General features: G+C 34.1%; 1 protein-coding gene across 2 annotated transcripts; it reads left to right on the top strand.

The window, feature by feature from the left end:
• The first annotated feature begins 6,089 nt into the window (after positions 1–6,089).
• Positions 6,090–10,059, top strand: LOC105851097 (uncharacterized). Of its 2 annotated transcripts, none has more exons than XM_012712382.3 (3): positions 6,090–7,657; positions 9,635–9,696; positions 9,797–10,059. In XM_012712382.3, exon 1 carries the CDS (start codon positions 6,397–6,399, stop codon positions 7,648–7,650), a length of 1,254 nt encoding a protein of 417 aa, XP_012567836.2. In that variant the 5' UTR covers positions 6,090–6,396; the 3' UTR covers positions 7,651–7,657; positions 9,635–9,696; positions 9,797–10,059. The 2 variants fall into 2 exon arrangements, with proteins under 2 accessions (XP_012567836.2, XP_073223050.1); XM_073366949.1 differs by having other exon boundaries at positions 9,635–9,702.
• Positions 10,060–11,025: the final 966 nt, after the last annotated feature.

Below are 11,025 nucleotides of genomic sequence, written 5' to 3'. Positions count from 1 at the left end.
GAGGACGAAAATGACCTAAATGTTAATCAAATGAAACAAATGACCTTATTTGATGCACAAGATTGGTTCAAACCCCTAATTGGACTAGAATAAGCCTAGTGAGGACGAAAATGACCTAAATGTTAATCAAATGACACAAATGAACTTATTGGATGCACAATATTGGTTAAAAACCATAAATGGGCAAGAATAAGCCTAGGGAGGACAAAAATGACCTAAATGTTAATCCAAGGACACAAATGAACTTATTGGATGTACAAGATTGGTTAAAAATCCTAATTTGACAAGAATAACTGTAGGGAGGACAAAAATGACCTAAATGTTAATCCAATGACACAAATGAACTCATTTGATACACAAGATTGGATAAAAACCCTATTTGAACTAGAATAAGCCTAGGGATGACTAAAATGACCTAAATGTTAATCCAATGACACAAATTAACTTATTTCAAGCACAAGATTGGTTAAAATCCCTAATTGGACTAGAATAAGCCTAGGGAGGATACAAATGCCCTAAATGCTAATCCAATGACCCAATTGAACTAACTGAATGCACAAGATTGATTAAAAATCCAAATTGGACTAGAATAAGCCTAGGGAGGATACAAATGACCTAAATGTTAATCCAATGACACAAATGAACATATTGGATGCACAAGATTTGTTAAAAACCATAATTGGACTAGAAAAAGCCTAGGGTGGACGAAAATGACCTAAATGGAAATCCAATGACACAAACACACCTATTAGATGCACAAGATTGGTTAAAAACCCTAATTGGACAAGAATACGCCTAGGGAGGATAAAAATGACCTAAATGTTAATCCAATGACCCAAATGAACTAATTGAATACACAAGATTGATTAAAAATCCAAATTGGACTAGAATAAGCCTAGGGAGGACGAAAATAACCTAAATGTTAATCCAACGAAACAAATGACCTTATTTGATGCACAAGATTGGTTCAAACCCCTAATTGGACTAGAATAAGCCTAGTGAGGACGAAAATGACCTAAATGTTAATCAAATGACACAAATGAACTTATTGGATGCACAATATTGGTTAAAAACCCTAAATGGGCAAGAATAAGCCTAGGGAGGACAAAAATGACCTAAATGTTAATCCAAGGACAAATATGAACTTATTGGATGTACAAGATTGGTTAAAAATCCTAATTTGACAAGAATACCCGTAGGGAGGACAAAAATGACCTAAATGTTAATCCAATGACACAAATGAACTCATTTGATACACAAGATTGGATAAAAACCCTATTTGAACTAGAATAAGCCTAGGGATGACTAAAATGACCTAAATGTTAATCCAAAGACACAAATTAACTTATTTCAAGCACAAGATTGGTTAAAATCCCTAATTGGACTAGAATAAGCCTAGGGAGGAAGAAAATGACCTAAATGTTAATCCAATGACAGAAATGAACATAATGGATGCACAAGATTTGTTAAAAACCATAATTGGACTAGAAAAAGCCTAGGGAGGACAAAAATGACCTAAATGGAAATCCAATGACACAAACACACCTATTAGATGCACAAGATTGGTTAAAAACCCTAATTGGACAAGAATAAGCCTAGGGAGGATACAAATGTCCTAAATGTTAATCCTTTGACCCAATTGAACTAATTGAATGCACAAGATTGATTAAAAATCCAAATTTGACTAGAATAAGCCTAGGGAGGACGAAAATGACCTAAATGTTAATCAAATGAAACAAATGACCTTATTTGATGCACAAGATTGGTTAAAACCCCTAATTGGACTGGAATAAGCCTAGGGAGGACGAAAATGACCTAAATGTTAATCCAACGACAGAAATGAACTTATTGGATGCACAAGATTGGTTAAAAACCCTAATTGGACAAGAAAAAGCCCAGGGAGCATGAAAATGACTTAAATGTTACTCCAATGACACAAATGAACTTATTAGATGCACAAGATTGGTTAAAAATCTTTATTGGACTAGAATAAGCCTAGGGACGACGAAAATGACCTAAATGTTAATCCAATGACACAAATGAACTTTTTGGATGCACAAGATTTGATGAAAAACCTAATTTGACAAGAATAAGCCTATGGAGGCAAAAATGACCTAAATGTTAATCCAATGATACAAATGAACTTATTGGATGCACAAGATTTGTTAAAAATCCTAATTGGACTAGAATAAGCCTAGCGAGGACGAAAATGACCTAAATGTTAATCCAATGACACAAACAAACCTATTGGATGCAGAAGATTGGTTAAAAACCCTAATTAGACAAGAATCAACTTAGGGAGGACGAAAGTAACCTAAATGTTAATCCAATGACACAAATAAAGTTATTGGATGCACAAGATTTGTTAAACACCCTAAGTGGACTAGAATAAGCCTAATAAGGACGAAAATGACCTAAATGTTAATCCAATGACACAAACACACCTATTGCATGGACAAGATTGGTTAAAAACCCTAATTGGACAAGAATAAGCCTATGGAGAACGAAAATTACCTAAATGTTAATCCACTGACACAAATGAACTCATTTGATGCACAATATTGGTTAAAAACCCTAATTGGACTAGAATAGGCCTAGGGAGGACGAAAATGACTTAATGTTAATCCAATGACACGAATGAACTTTTGGATGCACAAGATTGGTTAAAAATCCTAATTGGACAAGAATAAGCCTAGGGAGGACGAAAATGGCCGAAATGTTAATCCAATGTCCCAAATGAACTCATTTGATGCACAAGATTGGTTAAAAACCCTAATTGGACTAGAATAGGCCTAGGGAGGACCAAAATGACCAAAATGTTAATCAAATGACACAAATGAACTTATTGGATGCACAAGATTGGTCAAAAACCCTAAATGGACAACAATAAGCGTAGGGAGGACGAAAATGACTTAAATGTTAATCCAAGGACACAAAGAACTTATTGGATGTACAAGATTGGTTAAAACCCCTAATTGGACTAGAATAAGCCTAGGGAGGACGAAAATGACCTAAATGTTAATCCAATGACATAAACGAACTTTTTTGAGCCACCAGAATGGTTAAAAACCCTAATTGGCCTAGAATAAGCCTAGGGAGGACGAATGTTTTCTAAATGTTAATCCAATGACACAAATGAACTTATTGGATCCACAAGATTGGTTAAAAATCCTATTTGGACAAGAATAAGCCTAGGGAGGACGAATGTTACCTAAATTTTAATCCAACGACACAAATAAACTTATTGGATACCCAAGATTTGTTGAAAACCCAAATTTGACAAGAATGTTAATCCAATGACACATATTAACTTATTTGAGGCACAAGATTTGTTAAACTCCCTAATTGGACTACAATAAGCCTAGGGAGGACAAAAATGACCTAAATTTTAATCCAACGACACAAACACACCCAATGGATGCACAAGATTGGTTAAAAACCCTAATTGGACAGGAATTAGCCTAGGAAAGATGAAAATGACCTAAATGTTAATCCAATGACACAAATGAACTTATTGGATGCACAACATTTGTTAAAAACCCTAATCGGACTAGAATAAGCCTAGGGAGGATGAAAATGACCTAAATGTTAATCCAATGACACAAACACACCTATTGGATGCAAAAGATTGGTTAAAAACCCTAATTGGATAAGAATAAGCATAGGGAGGACCAAAATGACCTAAATGTTAATCCAATGACCCAAATGAACTTATAGGTTGCACATGATTAGTTAAAAACCCTAATTAGACAAGAAGAAGCCTATGGAGGATGAAAATGACCTAAATGTTAATCAAATGACACAAATGAACTTATTGGATCCACAAGATTGGTTAAAAACCCTAATTGGACTAGAATAAGCCTAGGTAGGACGAAATTGACCTAAATGTTAATCCAATGACACAAAAAAACTTATTAACAACCATAATTGGACAAGAATAAGCCTAGGGAGGACGAAAATGACCTAAAAGTTAATCCAAGGAAACAAATGAACTTCTTGGATGCACAAGATTGGTTAAAAACCCTAATTGGACTAGAATACAGCTAGTGAGAACTATACATGTACCATGTAAAAGGATCAGTAAAAATGACATTGTAGAATTCTTGAAAGGGATTATTTCTGAGCAGACTGGAGTCGCAATCAACAGCATTTCAGTCACAGGCAACCTGACATCCTATGGAATAGACTCAATCGGTGTTGTTAAAGCAACTCAAAAACTCTCAGATTTCCTTGGCACACCAGTTGCAGCTATTGATGTTTTCACTGCATCATGCATTCAAGAATTGGCTAGCTTCTCTGAGGATCTTCTGTCAAAGACTCGGCCTCAGCTAGTGAGAACTATACATGTACCATGTAAAAGGATCAGTAAAAATGACATTGTAGAATTCTTGAAAGGGATTATTTCTGAGCAGACTGGAGTCGCAATCAACAGCATTTCAGTCACAGGCAACCTGACATCCTATGGAATAGACTCAATCGGTGTTGTTAAAGCAACTCAAAAACTCTCAGATTTCCTTGGCACACCAGTTGCAGCTATTGATGTTTTCACTGCATCATGCATTCAAGAATTGGCTAGCTTCTCTGAGGATCTTCTGTCAAAGACTCGGCCTCAGCTAGTGAGAACTATACATGTACCATGTAAAAGGATCAGTAAAAATGACATTGTAGAATTCTTGAAAGGGATTATTTCTGAGCAGACTGGAGTCGCAATCAACAGCATTTCAGTCACAGGCAACCTGACATCCTATGGAATAGACTCAATCGGTGTTGTTAAAGCAACTCAAAAACTCTCAGATTTCCTTGGCACACCAGTTGCAGCTATTGATGTTTTCACTGCATCATGCATTCAAGAATTGGCTAGCTTCTCTGAGGATCTTCTGTCAAAGACTCGGCCTCAGCTAGTGAGAACTATACATGTACCATGTAAAAGGATCAGTAAAAATGACATTGTAGAATTCTTGAAAGGGATTATTTCTGAGCAGACTGGAGTCGCAATCAACAGCATTTCAGTCACAGGCAACCTGACATCCTATGGAATAGACTCAATCGGTGTTGTTAAAGCAACTCAAAAACTCTCAGATTTCCTTGGAACACCAGTTGCAGCTATTGATGTTTTCACTGCATCCTGCATTACAGAATTGGCTAACTTCTCTGAAGATCTTCTATCAAAGACTCAGCCTCAGCTTTCAAGCAATGAATCCAATGTTCCAGAAGCTGATATTGATTGTACTGAATTGGTTGTGGAGGTATCCAAGTCTCGCCAATGGAGTATCCGCTTACTTCAATTCTTTGCACTTATTTACATCTCTATCATGCTGGCCTCTCCTGCCTATCTATCCATCACTGCTTTTTTAAATTCCAACCTATGTGCCAGTAAATCAGTTGCTGGAGTTCCTTGGTTAAATTACATGATTTCCCTGATTTTTGCACCTCTTGCTTGGATTCATTGCATTGCTTCTACTTGCATTTGCATTTCATTGTTTGGAAGTTCTTTATTGGGGTTAAACTATGAACTTACCTCTGAAATCTCCATCTACTCAGTGGATTTTGTCAAGTGGTGGGCACTATACAAGAGCCAAGAAATTTCCTCTAAAGTTTTGGCCGTACACCTCAGAGGAACGGTATTTCTCAAATACTGGTTCGAGATGTTGGGTGCGAAAATTGGATCCTCAGTTCTCATTGATACAGTTGACATCACAGACCCTGCTCTGGTGTCAATTGGAGACGAAGCTGTCATTGCGGAAGGTGTTTTGGTTCAAAGCCATGAGGTAAAGAATGGAATTCTAAGTCTCCGTCCCATTAGGATCGGAAAATGTTCTTCTATTGGACCTTATGCTGTTGTTCAAAAAGGAAGCGTTATTGGAGAGAGTGCTGAAGTACAAGCCTTGCAAAAGGTTGGCGGAGGCGAGCATGTTCTAAAGCCGAATAAACTTAATAATATTGATAAGGTATGTTACATTAGACAATGCTTACAAAATATGTTCTACAATCAAGCATATATTTTTATGCTCTATAATCTAAGCACATATTTTTAATGTTCTATAATCTAAGCATATATTTTTATGCCTACTATAAGTAGCTGAAATCACTTTCATGTCTATACCTACATCAATTAAAGACAGATGATAATTGAAGTTTAAACTGTTAACTAATACCTTATCATTTTTATTTCAGAATAAAGATCTTCCGGTTATTAGCAGCAAAACTCAACATGATACCATCTACCACTTTATAGGGATCTATCTTGTTGGCTTTCTCAGCTCCCTCGCCGCAGCCATTGCATACTTCTTATATATCAAAATCTCCAAGCAACCTCCATCACTCCAACACTTTTCATTTGTTTGCATATGTGGGGCCTTTCACTGGATCCCGTTTATCATCATTGCATATGCTACCATGTTTTCTGATGTCTCATCCAACCCCATCACCTTTGCCATTTCATTTACCAGCGCCTACTTGCTTCACAGTCTCATACTCATCACTCTCACCGCAGTTTTTACTCGCCTCCTCAATCAAAACCAAACCAAATTCAAAACATGGCTTCGATATCAAATGAATATTTCCTGCCACCTTAGATGTGCAAAGTTTCTCTCAGGAACTGAAGCCTTCTGTGTATATTTACGCCTTTTGGGAGCAAAAATCGGAAAACATTGCTCCATTAGAGCCATCAACCCGGTTTCAAACCCAGAGTTAATGTCGATTGGCGCCGGCGTCCATATCGGAGATTTTAGCAAAATAATTACAGGGTTTCATTCTTCCAATGGTTATGTCTGGGGAAAAATTGAGGTTCATGATAATTCAGTTATCGGAAGTCAAAGCCTAATCCTCCCTAATTCTCTTATCCAAAAGAATGTGATTCTTGGTGCACTTTCATTAGCACCAATGAATTCTATACTCCAAGAGGGTGGTTTATATATTGGATCACAAACACAATCCCATGTAGGTAATTTATCTGCAACATTAAACAAAGAAGATTCACAAAAATTGACATTGACTAGAACATGGTACCAAACCTTCACATCACTCTTCACTCAGCCATTTCTACAAACAGCTTCACCTCATATCTTATTGGGTCTATCAATTTATGCTCCTTTGAACTTAATTTTTCACCTTTCCAAGAAAGTTCCAATCTTTTGGCTACTTCCTTTGTTTTGGATTCTCTCAGGCACTATGGCAGCATTAACATGTGTTATAGCCAAATGGGTTCTTGTTGGAAAAAAGAAACCAGGCGAAAAACTTCCAATATGGAGTAAAAGAATCATCATGGATAGTACATGGCAAGCTATTAGAACTTTAATTGGAGATTATTTTATGGAAATGACAAGTGGGTCATTTATGTTTGTGATGTGGATGAAGATGATGGGTGGTGATGTGGATGAAGATGTTTATGTTGATAGTATGGGGGCATTATTGAACCCTGAGATGGTGAAGATTGAGAGAGGAGGTTGTGTTGAGAAAGATGCATTGTTATTTGGACATATATATGAAGGTGATGAAGGAGGGATGGTGAAGTTTGGAGAGATTAAGATTGGTGAAGATGGGTTTGTTGGGAGTAGAGCTATGGTTATGCCTGGTGTGGTATTGGAGAATGACGCTAATCTTGCTGCTTTCTCACTTGCAATGAAACAAGAAATTATTAGGTCTACATAAAAATATGGTATATTCTACTTTTCTTTTCGAAAATTGCAAGTAAATTACTTTCTGTCTTTACTAAAATCAATCGCATGTATTTCACCAATTTCGTTTTAAAATTTTGCATTTGACATATTAGTAAATGTGTATTTCACTAATTTCGTTTTAAAATGTTCCGTTTGATATGATTAGTAAATTTGTATTTTATTAATTTCATTTTAAAATTTTACGTTTAACACAATTAATAAAGTATGATTTTAATTGGTCGTAGATAATTATCTACAATTCTTTAACAATAATTTATATTTTAATGGAAAAAATTGATAAGTATTTGTCTAATTGTTACCTTGTTTAGTTTGCATTTGTCTAACTGTCTTTGTAACAAATAATTGAATAATGTTTGGTGTACATTTATATATACACTCATCTTATGTGAAAGTGATATGATAAATGAGATATATTTATGATGTAATAGAAAGAAAAAAAATAAATTATGATATTAAATGGATCATATAAATTAAAGATAATATAAATATAAGAATTGTAATTAATTAGTAGTTTGATTAGAGTGAATTTTACTAACTCCTTATGATCTAACAAAATTAAATAAATGTACCATATAGTGAAATTTAACTCGAATTTCACATGTACGTTGATATTGTTGGAATGTGTACTATTACTCAATTCAGTCAAATATAAAATAAATATAAAATATTATTAGTGTTATAAAATTAAGATTTAATTTATATGTTTCCTAAGTAGAAAGATTACAATCATTAAATTTAATAGAGATATTTAATTTTTATTAAAATTATTTTTAAAATTATCCACTTAAATAGTTGTGATATGTTTATATTATAAAATATAAAAGAACAGCAAATTTTCTTTTTAAAGTGTAATAGTAATTACAATGCTATATGAGTTTTATTTATAGAATGTAAATTTTGTAACTTACAAACATGTTAAGAGTTTGAAGTGTGTTATTTAGACACACAAAAGTCAAATATAGTATAAAATACATCTTAAATGTGTGCACTTTTAGAACCAATAAAACAAAAAATAATATAAAATATATATATGTTAAATGGGTCATATGCCCCCAAATAGTAAAATGTGATCATTAATATTTATTTTAATAAAGAACTGTAAGTCTGTTGTATGTATTGAATGATAGAAGTGAAAATAGAGAAAATTAAGAGAAATATAATGAATGCATGAGAAGCATTGGGCGGTTGGAAGCAAGAGAGAAGCATGGCATGAGTATGATAAAGTGGCCCCACCCAAAATGATTGAAGGTGGATTATCTTAACGTGTTTTAACTTTTAATTTTATCACCACCACACAAGGAACAAACAAAGCTTTTCAGCTTCTTACCAATCAAAACTATCCACGTGTTATCACTCACGCCGCCACCAACATCCCTCCGACACGCGCCAGACTGTCAAACGTCTCCTTACCTCGTAATAGTATCCTCACGTTCTCCTTAAATACCAATTTTGCCCCTCCCTTGTCTTTTTCATCTCACGCTTATTTCCTGTGTTTTCTCCCAACTTTTTAGACTATCAAAAGGTTATAACTGTAAAATCGATCTACAATCTCAGTACAAACACACGACACAGTAAAATTCGGAACCATTTCGCAATTTCATTCACACAGTGTCTCTGTCTCTGTCTTAGTAATCAATCATCAATTTTCTTGGAGATTTTTTTATTCAAAAAGGTTCCTCATTTCTTGCCAGAAACAAGGGATAAAGCAAGTCATTGAAAGAAAAAAGAAAAAATATTCATGCTACCTTCTTCACTTCTCTGTTCTGCCTAATAAAGTTCATGATTTTTTGCTGTTCTAACACAATGAGGATGAAGAAAGTTAACACTTTGATCATAATCGTTATGATTTTCACTTCTGTTCAATGCTCTAGTTCAAGTGAGTTTTCTTGGTTTTGTTCTTTTTATTGAACTAAACTAAACTAAACCATTGTTTTGAACTTTTGATATCATTGCAGCTCGAACTCGATTATATAGAACAAACATGGAAGGAGGAAGACACATTGCAACAAGCATAGAGGTATATGTAAGCAAAAAGAGGGAAACTTTGTTTTTTGGTTATTAAGTTTGAAACTTTTAACACTATATGTTAATAAATGGGTTTATTTTTTTACTATTAGGTTGCAAGGTTTAAGAATGAAAGTGTTTCTGGTGGCACAGTAGAAGACTCAGCAAGAAAAGTTCCAACAGGACCTGACCCTCTTCATCACAACAATAACCCTTTAGACCCTTGAGTTTATTGTTAACGCACATTTTGAATGATGCTTCAATATCATATCATTTACTCAGTACTCAAGTTTTTGTAATTTATATATATATATATGATGATACCTTCTACAATATAAATCTTGTTTTTGTATGAAAATCACATTTATTTGGGGTATATTTGCATTTTGAGCATCGAAAGAAGACAAAGAAAGTAAAGTGAATCCATTTCGTTGCCACATTTACTAGTGGAAAGGAAGGAGTACTGCAAATTGGTACAACTTCAGCAAAGTAGTGATTAATTACCTTTATTCTCGTTTTATTTTCAACTTCACCAATTAGTCAAAGCTTAATTTAGTATCACCAATGACAAATTAAATATTGAATTAGGGACAGTTTTACTTGGTGCTAAATAAACAAGTTTTTCTTTGCCTTATAGCTTAGAATTAGAGGTGAGAAATTGGGTTTTTTTTTCTCAATAGCCTCTTTTTGAAAAAAAAAACACTAAAATACCCCAATTTGAAAAATATATACCAAAATGCCCCATTTTTTTTTTCTTTACTTACAAGTCGCCATTTGGAATGGCGACTTCCTTAAGGAAGCCCGAGTTTCAAATGGCGACTTCCTACTTGATTTTTAAAAAAAGGGGCATTTTGGTATATTTTTTTCAAATGGGGGTATTTTAGTGTTTTTTTTTCAAAAAGAGGGCATTGAAAAAAAAGACCCGAGAAATTGAGTCGATTAATGCACCAAACATAGCTCCTAATATCTATATTCAGTATATTCACCTTTTCCCCTGCCATATATGTAATTGTTTCCACCGTATGTAATTAGCAAGTTATATTATAAATTTGTTAAATACACCATAAAATGTAGAGATGCGAATTTGAAAATCCACTTATATTATTATAGTTTGTATAAATTAACAAGTTATAACTGTTACATTTTAAGGTGTAGTTTGTTAATTTATACTAACTAAATTACGAGGAAATATAAATTAACAAACTCATATGTATTAATATAGTTGTATATAACTCGTTTTAATGTGTATAAAGATTATAATTGTGAGTTTCTAAAATAGTATATGTATTAAGGAAAATGCTAATACTCACTAACAACATACTCACGAGAAAATCAAGATGGA

Source organism: Cicer arietinum, chromosome 4 (assembly GCF_000331145.2).
Source record: "Cicer arietinum cultivar CDC Frontier isolate Library 1 chromosome 4, Cicar.CDCFrontier_v2.0, whole genome shotgun sequence".
Taxonomy (NCBI): Eukaryota; Viridiplantae; Streptophyta; class Magnoliopsida; order Fabales; family Fabaceae; genus Cicer; species Cicer arietinum.
This window is presented reverse-complemented; position numbering and strand designations above follow the sequence as displayed.